Source organism: Strigops habroptila, chromosome 4 (assembly GCF_004027225.2).
Source record: "Strigops habroptila isolate Jane chromosome 4, bStrHab1.2.pri, whole genome shotgun sequence".
In the NCBI taxonomy this organism is placed as follows: domain Eukaryota; kingdom Metazoa; phylum Chordata; class Aves; order Psittaciformes; family Psittacidae; genus Strigops; species Strigops habroptila.
The window spans coordinates 68,373,983-68,394,661 of record NC_046358.1 but is presented as its reverse complement, the minus strand read 5'-3'; the positions used below and the strand labels follow the sequence as shown (position 1 = coordinate 68,394,661).

The following is a 20,679-nucleotide window of genomic DNA, read 5'->3' as shown; positions in this document are numbered from 1 at the left end:
GCCTCGTTCCTGCCGCCGCCCGCCATGGGGGCGTCGCGGTGCCAGCGGTAGCTCCGGAGGTTCCCCCACCTGTCTCTTTAAGACGGGCGGGGGCGGTGCTTTTCTCTGGCGTCACGCGAGGTGGCGCCGCTGATTGGCTTCTGCAGAGGGCGGGCGGAAGTGGGGTCGCGGCCTCGCTCCAGTCAGCGCCATGGCGGCGCCGGAGCTGGAGCGCGCTCTGCGGGAGGCCGCGGCGGGCCCGGAGCGGGCCGGGGAGGCGGCGGCGGTGGCGCTGGGCGCAGTGCGGGCTGCGCTGGCGGCGGCGGGGGGCGCGGCCGCTCTCAGCGAGCGGGAGCGGGCGCTCTTCGGCGCCTTCCTGCGGAGCCTGGCCCGGGCGCCCCGCGCCGCGCGGCCCGAGGGCGTGTGGCAGCGCTGCTTCCTGGAGGGGCTGCCCGCGCCCGCCCTCTGCGTCCTGCTGGAGGCCCTCGGCTGCCCGCGGTCAGTCCCCGGCGGGGGCGGAGGTCACAGCGCAGGAAGGAGGCGCGAGGGCGCCCCCCGCCTGTGCACAGCGGGGGCATAAATGTGCGGGCGACAGGGACGAGGGCGGGGGGGGTGGTCCTGCTTTGTCCTCGGGTCTCCTCGTTTCAAAACCCACGCGCAGCGCTGGCGCTGCCCGCAGAGGTCACGAGGCTGTTCAGCAGTGCTGGGCGGGTCTCCTGAGGCCCTAGAGGCTGAGGAAATTGAAGACATACAAAGAGATTAAAATCGATTTGATTTTAGTATGATTTTGATTAAAATTCTGCGTGATTCAGCAGCAGTGTGGTGGTGAGACCACAAACAGCATACACATCTCTCTTTATCAGTTAAAAGGGGCAGGGGCTTACTCCCGTTACTCTCTTCCAGCCCTAGCTTACACCCGAAAGAGGTGGCGGAGGTTCTGGAGCAGTTCCTGCAGGAGGGGCGGATGTCGGCTCTGCTGTGGGAGGTGTGTCAGCAGCCAGCCCAGGCTGGCTCCCCAGAGCTGCAGGAGGCCCTGCTCAACAGGATTGTGTGTTTGCCCGACTACGTGAGCAATAAACTGGAGGGGAAGAACCCACCAGTGTTCTTCCCCCAGAACTACTTCCCTCTCTTGGGTGGTGCAATTATCCAGGTGCTGCAGAAGATCTCAGATTCTCTAAGAGGTAAGATTGCAGGAGGACTGTGCTATGGAAATGGCACTTCTGAAGAAGTGTTTTGTGCGTGGACCCCCTTGGCTGGTGGTTGAAGTACAGATGAGGGGTATTGCAGAGCTTCAGGTTCATCCTTCAGGCTGAAGGTCACTGTGCTTAAAAGCATAAGATATCAGGGATGAGGAAGATGGCCAAGGTTTTTTAAAATCCCACTGAAAGCTGCAATCCTACAAGTCATCTATTAGGACAAGGGGGAATGGCTTTAACCTGCCAGAGGGGAGACTGAGATGAGCTCTTAGGCAGAAGCTCTTCCCTGTGAGGGTGCTGAGGCGCTGGCACAGGGTGCCCAGAGAGGCTGTGGCTGCCCCATCCCTGGCAGTGTTCAAGGCCAGGTTGGACACAGGGGCTTGGAGCAACCTGGTCTAGTGGAAGGTGCCCCTGCCCGTGGCAGGGGGTTGGGACTGGATGAGCTTTAAGGTCCCTTCTAACCCAGACCTGTCTGAGATTCTGTGATTTGTTGCCAGAGCTTAATTGTCCATACAATGGACAATAAATTTGCCATACAATTCCTTCAGCACAGACCAAATGACGGTCTGTGCTGAAGGAATTGTATGGAAAATTTAAATGGTACTGAATGAACCAGTGGCCGTTACCATTGTGTTAAAGAGGGACTGAGCTACTTTAGTCCTCTGACTCTCACTGTTTTGTGCCTGAAGGCAGTTGGTGGAGTGAGGAAGAGTTGAGGCTTGAAGAGAAAAAGTTAATCTGTGTTTTCAGTCTTCAGCACTTGTAGAACCTCCTTAAGCTTGTTTGAAGGGTGCTGGTAATGCCCTTCTTAAGCTTGTGTCTGTTTTATCCCAGGTGGCTTGGATTGCTCAATCTCTTTTGTTTCTCATGTCCTGGGGAAGGTGTGCATTCATGGAAGACAAAGTGAGTGTTTTACAATCCTGTTCTGGGGAGGGGAAAGTCTATTTTACTATATTAGAGTAGAAGGATGGCAATGATGATTGGCGGAGGGAGTGGGAGACTGGCCAGTTAATGTTTTGGGGGTTTCATCAGTTGGGATGTACAGGCTGCTCTCTGCTTTCTGAGGCCACTCAGCTACATATCCGGTAGATGTTGATGTTTTTCTGTCAGCTGTTGTCAGTGTGATCTCTTCTCAAAGACTGATAAGGTGATGAGCTGCCTCATCCTGCCGTTTGGGGCAAAACTGTTAAAGGCTCTTTTAGGGCTTTTCACCCAGTGCTCTGAGAGCTCCTTGTAAATACCAGCAGAAATCACTGCCATGGGAATAGCCTTCCATCTGGCTTTGCTTAGGACTTTGAAGCCACTGAACACAGAAGCAGTGAACAGGGCTGGGGAAGAAGAGGAAAGCTTTTCTAGCTGTTGAGTGTCATGAGGAATACTTACAAGTTCCTTAGCCTGCTTAGGTTAATTCTTGCCACAGGAGCAATTTAGAACTACAGTCTGTACATTGTGTTCCTTCATCTTGTAAGGATGTTGACCTTGAGTACCATTGCACCAGTTCTGTCCATCTGGTGTATTTACCTGTTTCCTCTTCTGCTTCAGAGGAAATTCTGGGCATTCTGCTGCCCCGCCTGATGGATCTCACCAAGTCAGACTGCATCTGGCAAAGAATTTGCTGGCGATTGGTTGAATGTGTGCCAGACCGCTGGATGGAGGCAGTGGTCCTTGGTTTTGTGCAGCGAGCACCCGGGTAAGAACTCTGCTTTCCTCCCTGATCCGGAGCAAAGGCTGGAAGTTTTCCATGAATACTTGCAGAATCAGTGTCTGAAAGATGCTGGGGTGTGTTTGTGCAGGCGGTTTCTTCACGGTTCCTGAGAGACTCTGGGGTAAAGTAGTTGATTGTTCCCTCTCATATAGAACATCCACCATTCCTTAAAGATCTGTGTCGTGACTTACAGTGAAAAAAACCAAGTGAAAATATTCCTTGCAATTACAGACTCACTCTTGAAGTTGAGGTGTTTTGGAGACTGTTGCAAATAGCTGCTCACAGAATTGCCTGTGATTAGTAGCAGCATGACAGTAATTCTGTGGATTCCTAATGTTTTGCTCTTGACTTGATTTGCTAGGGCAGATGTCCTGTCTAGGGTGCTGGGAAACCTGGTTGTGAAGAACAAGAAAGCTCAGTTTGTGGTGACACAGAAGGTGCTGCTCTTGCAGTATGGCCACACGGTGAGAACTCCGCCTTGAACAGTAACCTGGGAATACCTTTTTTTTCCCAGGTGCCAATGTGGTTTTTAGCTGACCTGCAGGTCTTTGTGGGTAAGATTTAACTCCTTACTCTGAAATCAGTCTCTCCGCACATACCTGGGCTGTGCAGATGTTCACTTATATCCCCTCAGCTGAAGGTAATGAAGAGGGAGAGGTTCAAAGCAGTTGCTATGAAATCATAGGATTCACGTGCTGTCAGGGTCGATGGTGATGAGCAGAATTACTGTATTCTTTTTCTGGAACCAAATGGTTATTTGCACATAATTTCAGTGTTCTGGGGAGCTCTGGTTAATTTAGAATCTGAAAGAAGACACTGAAGAAGCCATGACCCACCCTCAGAGATAAGAATTAGGTTGAAGAGATGAGACAAGGACTGTTTGGTTTGGTTTTTTTGTGTGCACCTAACTTTGGCACAGGGTGTTAGGATGTGTTCTGTGGTTCATGATGTTGTTGAGAGAGATGTTCTCCAGACTTTGTGTCCCATGTTTGCCTGGGACTGTGCTGATCTGGTTTTGATGGTAAAAATATTGCGCTGTATTCCTGTCGTGTTTTTCCATGTATTCTGTCAGCAACTGCATGTGTGTGTATTTGGTTGGTTGGTTGGGTTTTGGTTTTTTTTATTTACTCACTTTCCTGTTTCTGGATGTTGTAAACCAATTCCTCAGAATGACAAGTTTAATGTAGTAGAAATGCACACATGTCATTGCTGGCACTTTGTGCCCAGCTAAAGCAAGCCCTGTGGTTTTCGTTGCAGACTGCAGTGCTACAGAACCTCCTTGGCTACCTGGCCCTGGATAGCCTTCGGCGTGCCTTGTTGATCAAAGTAAGCTGTAGTAACACTGTTGGTGAGGTACCCGATGGCAAAACCCTCTGCTCTGTGTGTGTGTGTCTGTGGGGTGCACAGTTTTGATACTTCTCTGAGACACTTCTGTTCCTCTCTGTGAGGGTGAGGGAAGCCCTGCCTCAAGTAAATTGTGAATTACAAATCAAAGACTTTCTGCACTGCTGGCGTTAGTTTTTCATAATTAATTGCCAAATTCCCTGCCAGGTAGCAAACCTAAGGAGGCTTGGATTCCAGCAGATGTCCCCTGTCCTCCATCCTTCTCAGCTTCCTCTGTCATCCCCTATTTGCATGGCTGGGCAGATGGCAGCAAGTGATGAAGTTGGTTGAGAGCTGTCTGTGTGCCAAATGGTTGATGCTTCAAAATCTCTCATCTACCTTTTCCTCAGTGGGGATGCAGATATTTTCCCTCTCCAAGTCAGCAGTGTGATGGAGCTTCTAGGAAATCTGTATCTCTGGAAACCTCTACCATTTTTTTTTTTTTTCTCTGCACTGGTTACACGTTCTAAAATTATCTAAAATTATAAGCAGATATTAGCAGCTCTATAAGATTGGACTAAACCCATGTAATATCACATTATTTTTTGACAATAATATGTATTGCTTTGTATATACAATTTATTTATGAAAAGTAAGTGTATTTATCAGTTTAAAATTTAAAAATCTAAATATTTAATAATATATCAAATGAAGGTGGCATGGAGGTCTCAGTTGGTCAAACACGGTATGTTTTGGGCCCTGAAATTCAATGTTAGCTCCATTTGTAGGAGTGTAAGGTTCACTGGGATGCATGAAGACCCAAGGGCAATCAGAATATACAACATGTTGTATGAAAGCACATACCAAAATGTGTTTCAAGAAGAAGGTTACTTACATGTAGAGAAGATCCTTTTCAGGCCAGCTTGAGTTCTCTGCTTCAGGTGCTGCAAGAACTGTTGGAGACGTGGAGCAGCAGCAGTGCTGTGAAACACTCGCCACCTGAGCAGCAGCAGTATATCAGCAAGGCCATACTTATCTGCCTCTCCCACCTGAAGAAGACTGAAATCGAGAGCTGCAGACAAGGTCAGGGAGTGGGAGAAGTGGGGATTAGATTTATTTAACAGAAGGTCTGACTGTGAGTAGAAAAACATCTTGTTTTGCTCTATGGATAAATAAAATGGTCCCATCTTCATCTTGGCAAATGGGGTAGCACCTATATATTACTAAGTGCGTAGCTTGAAATTACAAGATTGCAGAAGCATCTTTGACCTGAGGTCAAACCTGAATATGGTTTACGAACCTTTCAATGTTGTTGCAGGAAAATGAGGATTAACTCTGGTTAGAGGAGTGGTGTGATTTGCAGTTCATAGGCTTAGCGTTGGAGCATGAGTAAGGCTGCAAAGGGTACAAGGGAAAGTATGTCAGGATAAAAAGCTGTTTGGTTGGTCTCTGACTAGCTATGTGCATTCCTCTGTGTTATCCTGCTCTCCTCAGTGTGAGGTGAGGAGGGATAGTGAGTTACTGCCAAGGATCTCCTGTTTATCATAAACTGTGCAGCACATCGGAGTCCTGGTCTGAAATTTATGTTCCTGTTGCAATAAAAAAACCCCAAACTGTTCAATGTTTAGAGTTACTTCTGTGCGTGGCTGTTTTGGGAGCACGTTGACTTACAAGACCTCTTCATCTGTTTCATTCTCAAATGAGAATAAGTGACCTGTTATTCACTAACAGTACTGTAGTTTTATAATCAGTTTTTTATCTGACAGCTGTTGAGAAGTTAGCTTTTCTGAGTTGAAGGATGTCTGTCTAACAGCAGTAAGCCTGCCTGGTAAAGCTGGCAACCATCATTCTGTGTGGGCTGAGAAATACTGCTGTTATTTGCCTGTTTCAGCTCACCTAAGTGCTATGGGAAATCTCTCATTCTTGATTGTCGTACTGGTCAGAATTTGTAGCCGCCTCTAAACATGACTTAAGTGGCCTTGAAGCATTCCAAAACCAAGCTAAAGATTGACTTGACTTACCACCCTTTTTTGTTTCAGTGAAAACTGAGATACTCCAAATTTAGACTCTATTACAATGTTTTGTTGACTTTACCCCATGAAACAGCATGGGCTTACTGTATTGGGGCAGAAGAACAGTACAGCCACTGCAGAAAGAGAAGTCACAGTTGCACGGGCCTTAGTAAAGGCCCTGTCTTCCTGCCAGTGGCGGGGTGGTGAGCAGCCTTCTCAGGGAGCAGAAAGGTGGATGTTTTTCTGTCACCGTTTCATGCACAGTTTCTTGGTTTTGTTTTCAGAGCTTCTCACAAGCATGATGGAGGGTGTGAAATGCCACTTGGACAGCAGCCTGCCACAAATACGGCGACTGGGCATGATTGTGGCAGAGAGCATTAGTGCAAAAATAAACACTGATGGGCCTGTCCTGAAGTTTCAGGTGAAGGTTATAATGAAATTTATGTCTGGTGTGTAGGGTGTAGAGGAGATAAAAGCTTTAAGCCAGGTGATCCAGGGCATTCTGGCAAGTTCCAACACTTATCCTTTAGAAATAAGGAGAGGCGGCAGCACTCTCAAAAAGAGAGGAGATCTGTTTACAAAAACCAACTCTATAGCAAATAGCCTCTGACTTGAGATTTTCAAGACTGACATGGGGATATATGCTCGCTCTGCTATTTCCGGGAGAGTTTATAAGAATTATGTGATTAAATCACATTAATTCTTTAAAACCTTGCATCATCCCTCATGTCACATTGCTATTTATGAAGTGTTTTGAAGATTGTAATAATATTCAAGCAACGTCTGATCAGGTGCTACTGTTAGATAGGGGCAAAGATTATATGTGGCACAGACTGCTTTACAGCATAAATACATTATTGCTGGCAGCAGAGTGATGGAAACAAGGGGGATTTGTGTGGGTTCATCTGCCTGTGATTCAGTCCTCAGTGGCACACAGTAGAAGGGTGAAGTGTTGAATGCTGGGCATATTTGCAATCAAACAGACTTCAGTAACAGTTATTCTGACTGTCTAGTATGAAGAAGATGATGAAGTAAGAGAATTGAAGTCCCTCCTGGTGCAGGCTCTACCCTTCTGTGCTGTCCCCAGCCTTCCAGATGAAAAGTAAGATATTGCTACTATTCATCTCCATGCCATCTGTTTGTCTTCTCCATACCTCTTCTGAGTCACACACTAGAACTGTATACAGCATTCAAGGTGTTATATATATTCTTAAGCATTATAATGCACCTTATTCTTACAGTGCAGTGTAGTTACGTTAAATTCATAACCAGAATGGTAATATGTATTAAAATCTGCTTGTTGGATAGCTGAACATGGTGAAACCATGCGCCAGGGGTCCTGTATATCCCTGAGTAGAATCAAATGGGCCTTTCTGTTCTTATTGTATTCACTCTACTAGCCATGGTTAAATGTGTTTATTCCCCATTTGTTCAGTTTCATTCACAGCTTTAAATATGGGGCAGGCCAGTGTGATCCAGTTATCACAGATGAGTCTTTCCTTAGCAGTCCTAGGCCCAGGTTACTGCAGGGGAGCACAGCAAATTAGCTAACAATTTTTGCTATTTATTGTTCTTCTGTTAAGATATTCTGCTCTTCTTCTCCCATCACCCAATTTTCCTTCCCAGGACTTTGTTCCTTGTGTCAGCCGAGCTAGGTGGGAGACGACAGCAGAAGTAATTCTTTGCCATTCTGTTCAGGCAGCAAGGGTTGATGGGGTGGGTAGTTTCTTGCTCGTAAGTACTGTTGCTGTATTCGTTTTAATACTTCTTGTTCCTCACAGCAGGAATGATAAAGCAGACGCTGCACTGCCATTGGTATCGGAAAGTAATGATAAATCACACACAGCAGCTCCTGTGATGCCAGATGAGGAGCTGGATACTGAGCTTGACAGGTACGGGGCAAGAAACTGCTAGGAAATGGAAAATAAATTGCAAGATCTGAAGAGCAGAAATGGGGAGAAGGGAGCTATTGGTAGCTGCATCTCTTGGCAAATCTTGTGCTGACCTCCTTGTGGCGTGCAGCAGAGCAGAACTTTGTGTAGGAAATTACACACAAGTGCGTTAGTCAATATTTTTAGCAAAGCCCATGTCATGTACAACCATTCTATTGATTTGACGTATATCTAATACATTCTCTGGAATTATGGACATATTTAACCATGCTCATAGTGGTCCTGCCTTATTCTGTCACGTTACCAATATATGAAGAAATCTCAAGAATCAGCTTCTGGTCTTTCTGTCACCTGCCTTGTTCCTGCACTTGACCAGGAGATCCAGTTCCAGATATGGTCACAGAACTGCTCTTTCGCTGAGCTTTGGTGTAACTCCTAGGGCTGCCTAAGGAACCCTTTCAGGCTAGGCTTCAACAGTGCTGCGGGATGGTGCAAGAGGTAGCAGTGTTACGGCAATATATGTGCTGGTTCTTTCCCTTTTCTGTGGATAGCTGGAGAAAGGAAGAACATCTGTCCCCAATAGACTAACTCCTGCCTTCATTTCACATACAGTGATGATGACCTCATCCCTTATGACATGTCAGAGGATAAAGAAGTAAAGATTAAGGCTCCTGTGTACATCCGAGACTGTATTGAAGGTAAAAGATTTTGGGCTGAGTCTTTATCTGCTTCTTACTGGTTTTAGGAGAGTGATCCCTGTGTAGGCTTATTTTTTTCTGAGCTAATTTGAAGAAGCTGTAGGATTTCAGTAGTCTGGGTTCGAGTAATTGTGGGTAATTCAATTTTAGTTCCTAATGCTGGTTGTGCAGTGGGTCAGTGATCCCTGCGTGTAACAAGACACATTAATGGCAGAAGAAAGCTGGGGGTGTATACCCAAGCACAGCCATTCTGTTAATAGCTTTTGTTTGTCTTTTACCTTCAGCCCTGACAGGATCTGAAGATATGGACAAATGGGAAGCTACAATCAAGGCTCTTGAGAGCTTGGTTCGAAAGAATCCAGAGGCAACAAGAGAGGTGAAGTAGTACGAGCTAAATTCCCAGTGGGCTGCAATACAGGATTATCCCTTTACCCTCCTGAGGAGACTAAACATGCCAACAGAGCAGCAGGCCAGGCTGACGTGTACTTGGATTTAAAGCTTTCAAATTGGGAAGGGAAATAGAAGGAGATAGTTGCTTTGGAGGTGAGGCTACAGAGCACAAAGGGACAAAGCAGCAGGCAGAGGTTCAGGCAACAGTGTGGCATTTAGCAGCTCCAGCGCTGCAAATGAGATGCATTGCACGTAAGGCTTGCCAGCAATGTGAGGAAGCAGAGGGAGCTCCATGCTTTGTGCTGGGCAGAAAAAACCGTAAGAAATGCAGCACAGAACAGCCACGAATTCCTCAGACCAATTGATTTTAATTTTGGATTTAATTAATTTTGAATGGAAATTGAATTTGTTACTCCCAACAAAAAGGGAGGTAAAATCAAATGGACTTCCCCTATTTGCTTCTATGAGCATAGTGTCTTCTGGAGGGAGCAGTTGGATTGTACTGGTGAGGATGGAAAGCTCACGTGAGAGGGACCCGGGACAAGGTCACTGGTGTGATGAGTGCTCACCACTGCTTGTGAACACTTGAAGGTGGCAGAGAAACCGCCTCTGCTGGCTGAGAAGAGGAACTGGTGTAGTCTGGTAAACAGCACGCAGTCAGCTGCTGCTTATCAGACATGCTATTGAGCTGGATGGGCTTCAGATGTACCCTTTAACCCATCAGTTACAGTGACAAGTCCTCCTATATCATGATGCCACCACTTGTCCATAAAGCCAAAATGAATGCGGACAGAAAAGTTGTCATAAGGTTTTGTTCAGCGTTTTGAGAAATCTTGATGGCATTTAGCTTAGCATGTTTTTTCTCCCTCCTAAGTAATGGACATGTTGCCTCTATTCCATACGCTCACTGTCTTTGCTTAAACATTAGGAATGGTGTGTAAATCCTGTGAGAAAACCAAACACCTGCAGTGTTTTGATTCCTTTGTGCATGTTTTTAACAGGTTAGCGTGGAGCTGGCAAAGATATTATTGCATCTGGAGGAGAAGACCTGTATTGAAGGCTTTGTGGAGCTCCGACAGAGAGCTCAAGTAGCTGTTTTAACCACAGATCCGATACCTGTGAGTGTCCCTCTTACTGCTTTCCTTTTTCCAGTTGAGGCACCGGCAAAAATTTAAGCAGCTGAAGTCTCTTGCTAGCTTGATAGAAGCAGCTATCAGGGTGTGGTAAAATACTAGTCCATGTCTAGCAGCATTTATGCAGTGATGGTCTGTGCACTGAAGAATCTGCAATGGATGACTGAAACAACAGGAAGGAGAAAACTCTGTCAGAGCTATAACAGACTGGAGGAACTGTTTGGGGGCTGTTAGTATATCTGACAAAGCAAGTTAAATAAGGACCTGTCGCACTGAAGGAGAGATTATTTCACATAGAGGGAAGCTAAGGCGCAAAGGGCTTCTCTAAAAAAGACATGTCTAGTCTAGATCTGTCAGTTTAAAATCTGTACCCCTTATTCTGTCAGTACAGGCCCTGATAAGTCTGTCTCCATCTTTCATATAAGCCCCTTTAAGCGTTAAAGGGCTGCAGAAAGGTCTCCTTCAAAGTGCCAAAGCTGCTGTGGCAGTTGTTAGGTACCTCTGCCTAAGAAAGAGAAGAATGGCAAAGTCCCATTTGTCATTTACTTCCTTTGGGATAATCTAGAAGTGGAAGTGTCTGAATTTCCCCTGTTTGCACAGCATGTCTCTTCCCTTCTCTTGGATGCTTGCTGTTGGCTAACAGGAAGCAGGACTTCTCCTGCAATGGAGTTCATTTAGAATTAGTGGAGCGGCTGTTTCCAGCCTGGGTTTTTGTTCATTGTGCCTTGATTTTTCTGTACAGGTAGCAAAGTACTTGACCTCCCAGTTCTACTCTCTGAACTACAGTCTTCGTCAGCGCATGGACATTCTTGATGTAAGTGCTTTTCTTTTCACTTCCCGCTTCCCTTGTGTCTTTGCACCAGTGCTGTTTCCCTGAGAGGTAATGGGGTTACCTTTTGTTCCTTGGAGGAGGAGGCAGAGGCATGGAAATCTCTTTATTTGTGCATGGCATTCCCCTCTCATCTGTAACCCTGCTACACTCCAGTTATACGGTGATCCTTCCCCACAGAATGCAAAACACAGGATGGTCATTTGCCCAGGAGAAGCCACTGTTCCCTAACATGTCCTTGGTCTGTTGCATCTTCACTTTCTGAAAGACAGCAATCTGTCTGGACTCCTTGAAATGGACTCTGTCATTTCACTTGTTGTGTCTGAAGAAGGAGCCCCTGTTCTGTTTCAGGGCTAAGGGACTGAGTGCTTGGTCAGAACCTCAAAGCCAGCTGGCTGTCTGGGGTCACTCACCTTGCTGTTCTGCATTCAAAGCCTGCTGTGCCTTTCTGCCTTGCTGTTCCTAGCAGTTTGGGTGCAGGTAACTGTTATTATTGTTCTCTAGTGGAGAGATTACCCTTTTTTAACAGAACATCTGTCTTTTTCATCTAGGTATTGGTTTTGGCAGCTCAGGAACTGTCCTATCCCAAATCCCATGGGAAGACCAAGCATTCTGGTGGCCCAAAACCTTGTATCCAACTCCTTCCTGGAAGTGACAGCTCTAAGGACTGGAGAAGAATTGTTGATGAGAGGATCAAAAGCAAGACTCGGAGATTTGCTACGGTGAGGCCAGGGCACAAGCAAACCAATGTGAAATCCAGAAAAAATAGGGATGCTGGGAGTTGCTGTAGTTATATGTGGAAAGAGCACAATACCTGTGAAATTGGGCCAAGTCCAAAGGAAAGGCTGTGTAACTTCAAATATAAAGTTATCTTGGTATCTGGCTGAATCAGTGCAAAGTACCAACTACTGCAGTCTTCTCCCAGCAGGGAGAGGAAAATAAACCTTAAACTGCTTGCCTTGCATTGAGGGATAGTTGCTGCTGTTCCATGCTTGTTCTGAGCTTGTCTGGCCACTGCAGGGAGCTGTGGCTGCACCTCACAGATCCCAGAGCCTCCTCCATCAGACTAGCTTGACTCTGGACTGGACTGTCTTAGCTTTCCTATTTTCAGGGAGATAAATGGATGCTAGTTTCCTAGTTCCCAGAACTCCCCTGTGGTTCTTCCTGGAAAACTTGCTTGCCAAAAGTCCTTTATCCCTTGCATGTTTTTGTTTCTTATCTTTAACCCAGCAGTACTGAGTTATATTCTACTGAAATACTTACATGTGTGAGAGGATCTGAAGTGGGAAGTGATCCATCCAATCTGGAAACTAGTAGCTGTAGGCATACAAGCAGGCAGTGGCTGACAGCAGGATGGCTGCAAGGAACCTGTAGTCTCGACAGTGATGTGAAGTGTCGGATGCTGCATCTTCTGTCTAGACTTCATTTTTCTCTTGGACAGGGTCAGTCTCAAATGGAACTGGCTTCTGGCGCAAATGAGTTCAATTCTGTTGCTGGGCACTTCTTTTTTCCATTGATTCAGCACTTTGACAGGTGAGTGTGAGCATGTTGGGACATGGGCATGGCAGCTGCTGAGTGAACCTTTCTACTTGCTCTGCTTGCCTCAGAGCAGCAGCCTAAAGCCCAGAAGCTGTGTGGGAGTCCAGTGACACCACACTGATGACTAGCTCATCCATAAAGCTTAGAGAGGAGGGGTTTGTGGTCTCTTGGACTTAGCCTATGAAGTCTTGTTGGGCAAGAGTATGTGAGACCCTGCAGAAGAGAAGGTCCGTTATGAATAACCCATCAGCAGGTACAGAGGCAGGTGATTTTGGCAGTACTAAACCAGTTGTCTTGGCTGACCCTCCTCCCTGGGGAGACTGCGGTCTTAGCCAAAGTTAACTCTGTCTCAGGTTTGGGCCTGACACCTGGACTGGTCCTTGAGACCACGTTATAGGACACGGTTCATTGTTAATCACTTAAGTCTTTGCTTACCTAAAGATGGCTGAATAATTGATTCCATGAGAATCAACATTCTTGTCATACTAGTCTTAATGGTTTGTCTCCAGAATGGCAGTAGTACTTTCAGTAGTAAAGTCTGTTAGTAGAATAAGTGATACCTGCTGTAAGAGTAGAGGGTATTACTGGTCTGGAAGCAAAGATGAGAGCAAACAGCTGATGCCTGTGTTAAACTAGGAATGACTTTAATGACTGTGTCATAGGGATTCAGATTTGTGGGGGACAGTTTGCCCTGCATAACCACCGTGACTGCTCCAAAGATGCACTGATCAGCCACCTCACTGCTACAGGACCGTGTGTCTTGCACTTGCAGGCCTTTGACAACATTTGATCTCCTGGGAGAAGATCACTTTGTCCTTGGAAGATTGGTCCACACTTTAGCAGTCTTGATGTACTTGGCTGTCAACACCGTGGTAAGAAAGGCTGCATGAGCTTGTAGAGAGCAGGAGAGGCTTCCAGCCTCTCAGAGCCTGCCATGCTGAGACTGGCAGCAAGTTTGAGTCACATGTGCTGGGAGTTGAGAAAAGGGCTGGGAAAAAAATGGTCAGAGAAGAGGGGAGGGATTCACAACAGCCCTGCACGATCCTGTGCTGCTCCTGGTAGAAAAACTGTGAACTTGGGCGGGAGGTTGGGCTCCTCATTTTACTGCCTAAGTTTCCTCCTCTGTAAAATAAAGCTAATCGTAACCCTGATGTTCACAGCAGTGCACGTCAAGGTGCAGTTCTGTAGGGCAGCGTGAATGTGAATATGTTCAGTGTTTCTGTCATCATCCTGTTTTGCAGGCAGTTGCTGCAATGGGAAAGGCACTGCTGGAGTTTGTTTGGGCTCTGCGCTTCCACACTGACTTGTGAGTTCTGGTTGTATGCTTTAATTTTTTAGAGATCAGCTGCCAGCCAGTCTCCAGCCATGGTTTCTCTTTGTCCAAGGCTAGCACCGGACTGAGAATGTCAGTGACTTAATACATTAACTGTATGCTTTCCTCCAGTCTGAGTATTGCAAGAATATGAAATGAAGGCATTGCTTCAATATCAGGCCAACATATGAACCTGGCTACTGTCTCCTAGTCATTAACTGTGGAAAGCACAACAAATTTCTTGATCAACTATCCATGTGATAGTTTCGTCTGTTTATTCAGGGAGCTCAGGGAAGTTTTGATTCAATTCCAGCATTCAACGCTGGAAAGAAATTAAGACACCTAGCCAAAATGCTGTAAACATCCAGTTTCTGGTTTGGTCTCAGACTTGCCCAGGACTCTGAACTACACTAGACTCCCTGCCCCCACCCCATGGCAGGGGCTCTGTATGTGAGCACTGTGCCAGCTCGTGCATGATTCCACTCCTGATCAGTAGGAATATGGCAAAACTCATCCTAATCACAAACATCTGAACCTGGAGAACCCCTGAGGTGAGGAAATCAAGGTAGAGCACAAAGCTGCAGGCTCCAAACAGTCTTTCTCCAACAGGTATGTGCGCCAGGGTCTTCTGTCCTGTATCTCCTCCTTGCTCATCAGTGTCCCTGCAGAGCGTCTTCTGGAGGACATGACAGAAGAGCTTTTGGAGACTCAGTCTTGGCTGGGAGGTAAGTCTTGGCTGGGAGGTAAGAATAAACCAGTGTTTTTCTGGTTCATGGTGCAGTCTTTGTGCAGCGTCTCTAATTGTGATGGCAGCAGGCATGTCCTAGTGTCGTACACCAGAGATTTGCACAGTAAGTGTATTTATTGGTTGCTTGCAAGTTTAGGGTTCAGTGGTCTCACACTATATTACAAAGGTATCTAAAGCATAAGCTGACAGCTAAGCATTTCAGAGTGTGACTGTCCTCACAGGCCAGCCATAAAAGTCCCCAAATGTATTATGTGCCCTCTTTCTCTGCCTAAGCATCCAGCCACCCACCTCACGAAGCTGCAGAAAGTATTGTCATGTTGCATGTTACACCAGTAATAACATACAAAGCTTGTACATCCCGTTTACACCATGTGCACAGAACATGGGTTTCATTATTGATGAAGATAGGAGGAGGAGGAGCATGGCCCCACCTCCTGTCTTCCTACTGCTGATGGAAAGAACAGCCTGTCAAAGACAGCAGATGACTCTGTGCTGCACCCAGTGCACCCTCCATCCACACAGGCTGTTTGTGGGTTCTGGTAGGATAGAACTACACAAATTGGGGGTCAGGTATCACAGTGTGCCGGAAGTACAAGAGGAAATAATGCTGTGTGCTTTGTAGCTCTGAAGCCTCCCCTGTATTCTGAGGGGACCTCGTGTGATTCCCTGGGTTGGTTTCCTTCACCGTTCTTGCTCTTAGTGAGTTGGCTTCCCACAGGGAGCAGGCAGGAAGCGATGCTGACACAGCCGGGCTAGGATGCTTGCAGGCTGTGGAGCTCTGTGCCCTCAGAAAGGAAGAGCTGTGCCTTGTGGGCCTGAAAACTTTACTTTTCCCATGACATGGTGTGCTCTGAGGAATCTGCTTGTCTCTGCAGTTAACACTGCTGTTACCATGTACAGCCTTGCCAGGAATGTGTTAAATGTATTTTCAGCATGAAGGTCTGTGTAATCTGTTTTTAATGAGCTATTTTTGGAAGGAGGAGGATGACAGAGCTAGCAGCTTCTTTTTGTGCCTGTAGGTAGTGTAATAGCCATTTCTTTACATGTAGTGCTTTGGCATGAAAATTGCATGGTAGATCCTGGTGGGTCATGTAAGATCACAGTTGTGTGTATGGTAGAGAAGGGGAAATTGTTACAGGAGCCATTCAGAAACCTTAAAGAATACTACCCAGCTCCACATTTGGTCAGGTACGATTCCACTGTGGATTAAAAGGGCTTCCAAATCTGCTTCCTGAAACAACAGCTTCTTGTGCTATCCCTTTGCTCGTTGTTGTAGGACCGCTGGTAAACAGCTATCACAGGGAGGCACCAGGCTGCTCCTCACTGCTGCAGCTGGTGAAGTTGGTCACTAGAGATCTGCTTTGTGACTGGATCATGGCTTTGAGCTTGTGGGCTTGCTGTTGCTTCATGACTCTTCCAGAAAAGATGTGTAAGACGTGTCATGTATTAGATCTACTGTCATAGCTTGGAAAAATGACAAGGGGTCAAGCATGCAAGCCTGCTGCCATACCTAATGGCCAGAAGTCACATTTTTGGGTGTCAGCTTGAAGCATCTGCCTTTCTCCTGCTGTGGCAAAAGCACAATGAGGAGTAGTGAGCTAGAAAATGTTATCCATGAGCATTTAGTAGAAGTCTACGAATCTGCTGCAGTTTCTTTCTCTGTCATGTCTGCGCAGACTGCTGTAGTTCATCATGTGAATGTGACTGACTGTTCCTGCCCTTCAGCCTTTGCGCTGGAACAGAACTGTTCACTATTAGAAACCATTTCCAGTGTGGTGGAAGGAACTACTTCAGTCACTGTCACAGTACTATCCATCAGTGGATGTTCTGGGCCATTTCAGTTGGAGAGAGAGGCTGGGATCCACCGTGTCCTGTCTGTCATTAGTGCCATGCTGGACCTAATGTAGTAGCCTGATCTTTCCCAGGGGAGGGAGGGAATACCTAAACATTTCTAGGAAACAGTTCCTTTAATTCCTCAGCAGCTGCCTTTGAGGTAGTTCCCCACCCCTTGCAAGTGCTGTAGAGCTGTGTCATAGGTAAGTTTGTTTTATGTGAGGACCTGAATGATACTCTGGTGCCGTGTGCCTCCCTTTCAGTGGCAGCAGTTCAAGGTCTGTGCTCACGGCAATTGGAAACAGTGCCAACATCAGTCTCTTAGCTTCTGAGCTTGTGCTCATCTTGTAACCTCCCCCTTGTTGCCTTCTGTAGAGAGAGCATGGAAACGCCATCGTGAAGCTCTCCCTGCGGTATAAATAGCCCCACTCCCTCTGAATGAGTCATGTGTTTGGGCTGATGAGCTGGGCTCTGAGCACACTGCTTGTGCGTACAGGATATCCTCACACAGGCTCTTTGCTCTTCCAGGCTCCCCCTGCTCAGACATCCTGCATGCATCCTGGTTTTTACTTTGCAGGCCCATTAAGGGCCCCTGAAATAACAGCTGCTGGAAGCAGCTTCATGCCCTCCCTTACACGCTGCATAAAGTGGGAAAGAACTACTGGTTTATCAGAAGACTTATTGCTCAGAATGGAGAATGTGTTGGAACTTGGGTCCTGCCTCTTTCTTTCCCCCATTTGAAGGGCAGCACAAGCACAGGTTTCAAGAGGGAGCACTGAGCATGTGTTTAGATCACAGGAATTGGCAGAATGGAGACTTTTGAATAAGTGGATTTCTAATTGCAAACTGCATTCATGCTAGAAGATCAGCTGTGGACAGGTGATGTATAGCTCAAGAGCACAAGTACAAATCTGGCAGGGAGGTTATACCACGGAATGCAAGGTCAGGCAGTTTTGATGGTGTCTCAACCCAACTGTTTGTTTCTGGTACAAGAATGAACTGAACATTGTCACATGTGACAGAGCTTAGCTAAACTCATACTGCTGAACAAGATCAAGTTTGAGCATCTTTGGTCTAACGTAATTCCTGCAAGTGCTGATGTCCATCCCAGATGTCGCTGCATATGCTGGTGCATCTGGTGCTGTTCTGGGGTGGTCAGTGAAAGAGCAGTAGTGTTAGGTGAGGTTAGGTGAAGAAGTGTCAGGTGAAGGACAGTTTTTCCCATTTTCCAACTAATGGTGGCTGCTTCTTTTACAGATGTGGTGGAGAAAGATCCTGACGGGGACTGCAGGAGACTGGCCTTGCAGAACTTGCTATTCATGGAGAACCTGAAAAAGAAACTCCAAACTGCCCCTTCGTAACTGGAGGGTAAAAGAAATGACCTTTCTCTAGTGCTCCTGCCAGCTGGATGTGTGTAGGCACTGCTGGGGCCTCCAGCAGTCACCTGGCTGGAGGAGAGGAAGAAGGGGGCAGGGTGCAGAGCTGTGAGCCAGCGAACCTGACTTGACATCTGGACTTTGTAGTGGAGGCCAACTTAGTGAGCTACTGCTATCCGGTACAGCATGTACAGATGCAGGAAGGTAGGCGAGCGCTGCCATCCTCCGCCCACCCCCACCCCAGCTATTTATAACCTTGGCAGGTTTGAGTGCTCTGCTAAAAATACAGGGAAGATCTCATAGCAGGCTTCTTGTCACAAAAACAGGGGGGCTGGGGAGGGCCACATACCTCCAGGGCTAAGGCTCCCATGTCTTCCAGCAGTCAGCATTTGGTGGATTAGTTCCTGGTCTGCTGTTGGAGGGGTGTAGGGAATGACACTGCTGGTGAGATGTAAGAACTGAACAGCTGAAGTTCTGAAAATGTGCCAAACCTTAAAGGCTTGAGGTAAAGCTGTGCAATGGTTAGGAGAGAACAAAGGAATTCTTTTTGTATCATCTTAGTACAGAAATAAGTACCTGTTAAAGGATAACTAATGCTCAGATTTTGACCTTAAAATCTGCCCCTAGCCTTCTTCCCTGAAAGCATACAGTTCAGAAACTTCACATTCACCCCAAGTTGTGAAGCAAGTCACAAAACAGGAAGAAGAAAAACCTTTCTCAGCAGAAGAGCTGGTTGGTATGAAATGTATGAGAGGGACCGTCACGGGCAGGATGACAGGCTTAAAGGTGAGCAAAGCCTTGGTTGCTAATGCTGGGCTTCACTTCTCATGGTCCTACCATGTCTGGGAAGAAATTTGCAGCCTAAAGCCTGACTAGTACAGAGCAGCTTGACAGAACTGGTGTTTGGAAAAGAAACTTCAAAGTGACGCAGCTTCAGCCAGGGGATTAGAGCAGATGTGACCTCGAGGGGTCCCTTCCACCTCAACCATTACATGATTCTGAGGTTCAGTCAGATTTCTGTAAATGGCTGCAGCCTGCGTGACCCTGTAATGTATTTAAACACAAAAACTTTGCTTTGGGGGAAGGCTCCTCCATTCTGCTGGAGTTTGACTTTTAGCCAAGCTCCTACCCAAGCAGGACAGGGATTTTCAGAAGTTGTGACTTCCAGGGAATGACCAGTCAGTTTGCACCTCAGCAGATCAAAGTTGGACTTGAAAACTTTGTCACCTCAGGAGTTTCCACCTCAGTTACTCAGCTCTTTTCTGTACTTGGAAAAAGGCCTGAAGTTACCATATGCAGTCCTTGTTGGGTTTATTTCCCCCTCAAATTTATTAAAATACTAAAACCAGCTTCGTAACAAGATATGCACATAAATGTTTGTATGTAGTGTTTGAGATAAGAGAGTAACTTCAGTACTGTTGCTTGTACAATACTGTTGCTTGTTGAATAGGAAAAATAAATTTCTTGGTAATAACCAAAAAGCCTCCTCACAGCCATTATGACACACGGTCCTAACAAGGACAGAGTAAGTGACCTGGTATATTAGAGTCTACTTTGCCTTTGGTAAGTGTAAGTTGTCAAGGTTCCTCTACTTCATCAGCCACTTCTTCTTCCATCTCCTTGTTCTCCATGCTGCTGTGGAGAACTGGCTGTGGAACCAGGGTTCTGCTTACAGGAATTCCTGTTCCGCGGTGGACTGCCTCGAGGGTCTGCTGCGTCACGTAGTAGCTCAGGTTGGTGGGTGGAATTCTTTTCTGCATCTCCGCCAGGTACCGGTAAGCCTAAAGCAACGCACAGAGCTTGTTACGGGGCTGCTGGGCTGGGCGAGTCCCAGCAGCCCCCCATGGCACATGGCTGAGGCCTTGACAGGAGCTCAGCATCAAGGGGTGCCAGCACGAGGCCAGGAGCAGCAGCCTTGGCTGACACAGCAACCTTTCCTAGTGTCTTGTGTCAATTCTGTCTTGTTCAGTTTAATAAAGAAGGGGTCTCCAAGCCTGTTTTTACACTCTCCTTATAGCTGAAGCACTGTCAAAGCAACGTGGTAAATATAAGGTTAATGAGCACAGCTGGAGGAACTTCTGTTTGGCATCCCTGTGTTTCATAATAGCAGCATTAAAGCCATTCCTGTCACACGGCTGGGTCACAGTGAGCTTCTTGTCACCCAACACCATGCTAATATAGATGTAGTTCCTGAGGTCTGTCACACCTTGCTGAGCAGTTTGGTTCCTCTAAAGGAGCCTCTACTATGGAATGTCTTCTTGTAGGAGAACCAAGCGATACCAAGCTGCGCTTGTGTGTGTAAAGTACAGGCTCTGTAGATTGGAAGAGTTAACTTACCATATGGAATTCCTCCACTTGTGCATGATGTTCAACCAGAAATCCTAAAATGTCACCGTGACGGATGATGGTGTCATAATCTTGTTCAGCCAGGAGAAGTTCACACTGTCTGACTGCTTCTTTGGGATCCTCAGAGTAAACTCTAGTAGAGAGCAAAAGGAAACTGGTAACTATCGGAGAGAGAAGAGCATTCAGCTTGTATGGGAAGACCAGGGAAGGTTTATTTTTACTGTGTCATGTTTCATAATCACCTTTCTGGCTACGCTTTCTTTGGTCAATACACTTGCTAATATTTCAGGTTACCTTTTCTTCTTTGATGTCAACAGCACTTAAAAAAACACATAATGGTTTCCTTGCTAGAAAAATGTAACAGCAGC

The 20,679-nt window shown here is 46.6% G+C and overlaps 2 protein-coding genes across 9 annotated transcripts in view; one reads left to right on the top strand and one right to left on the bottom strand.

Annotated features, from left to right (window-relative positions):
• The first annotated feature begins 186 nt into the window (after positions 1 to 186).
• TELO2 (telomere maintenance 2) lies at positions 187 to 20,037 on the top strand. Of its 3 annotated transcripts, none has more exons than XM_030482834.1 (20): positions 187 to 477; positions 883 to 1,160; positions 2,010 to 2,078; positions 2,718 to 2,865; positions 3,242 to 3,344; positions 4,138 to 4,206; positions 5,145 to 5,286; positions 6,500 to 6,636; positions 7,229 to 7,317; positions 8,000 to 8,107; positions 8,720 to 8,805; positions 9,090 to 9,181; positions 10,197 to 10,313; positions 11,071 to 11,142; positions 11,709 to 11,879; positions 12,599 to 12,690; positions 13,469 to 13,568; positions 13,938 to 14,002; positions 14,618 to 14,733; positions 17,847 to 20,037. In XM_030482834.1, exons 1-20 carry the CDS (start codon positions 191 to 193, stop codon positions 17,948 to 17,950), a joined length of 2,445 nt encoding a protein of 814 aa, XP_030338694.1. In that variant the 5' UTR covers positions 187 to 190; the 3' UTR covers positions 17,951 to 20,037. The 3 variants fall into 3 exon arrangements, with proteins under 3 accessions (XP_030338694.1, XP_030338693.1, XP_030338695.1); XM_030482833.1 differs by having other exon boundaries at positions 7,997 to 8,107; XM_030482835.1 differs by lacking the exon at positions 2,010 to 2,078 and having other exon boundaries at positions 404 to 477; positions 7,997 to 8,107.
• The window catches only part of IFT140 (intraflagellar transport 140), an 84,376-nt gene continuing 82,967 nt past the window's right edge, over positions 19,271 to 20,679 (bottom strand). For 5 of the 6 annotated variants that reach the window (XM_030482827.2, XM_030482831.2, XM_030482826.2 and 2 more), the window contains 2 exons: positions 20,303 to 20,444; positions 19,388 to 19,746 (listed from right to left, as the gene is read on the bottom strand). In XM_030482827.2, the coding sequence (XP_030338687.1) occupies positions 19,543 to 19,746; positions 20,303 to 20,444 (346 nt within the window). In that variant the 3' untranslated portion in view covers positions 19,388 to 19,542. Of the gene's footprint in view, positions 19,747 to 20,302; positions 20,445 to 20,679 lie in introns of all 6 variants that reach the window. The other variant, XM_030482830.1, reaches the window with a different exon arrangement.

Bases quoted from the DNA above. Each gene is read 5' to 3' on its own strand.
- TELO2 (XM_030482833.1), top strand. From the start codon at position 191: ATGGCGGCGCCGGAGCTGGAGCGCGCTCTGCGGGAGGCCGCGGCGGGC. The intron at 8,108-8,719 runs GTACGGGGCAAG...TTTCACATACAG, and splicing joins CTGGATACTGAGCTTGACAG to TGATGATGACCTCATCCCTT. The intron at 11,143-11,708 runs GTAAGTGCTTTT...TTTTTCATCTAG, and splicing joins AGCGCATGGACATTCTTGAT to GTATTGGTTTTGGCAGCTCA.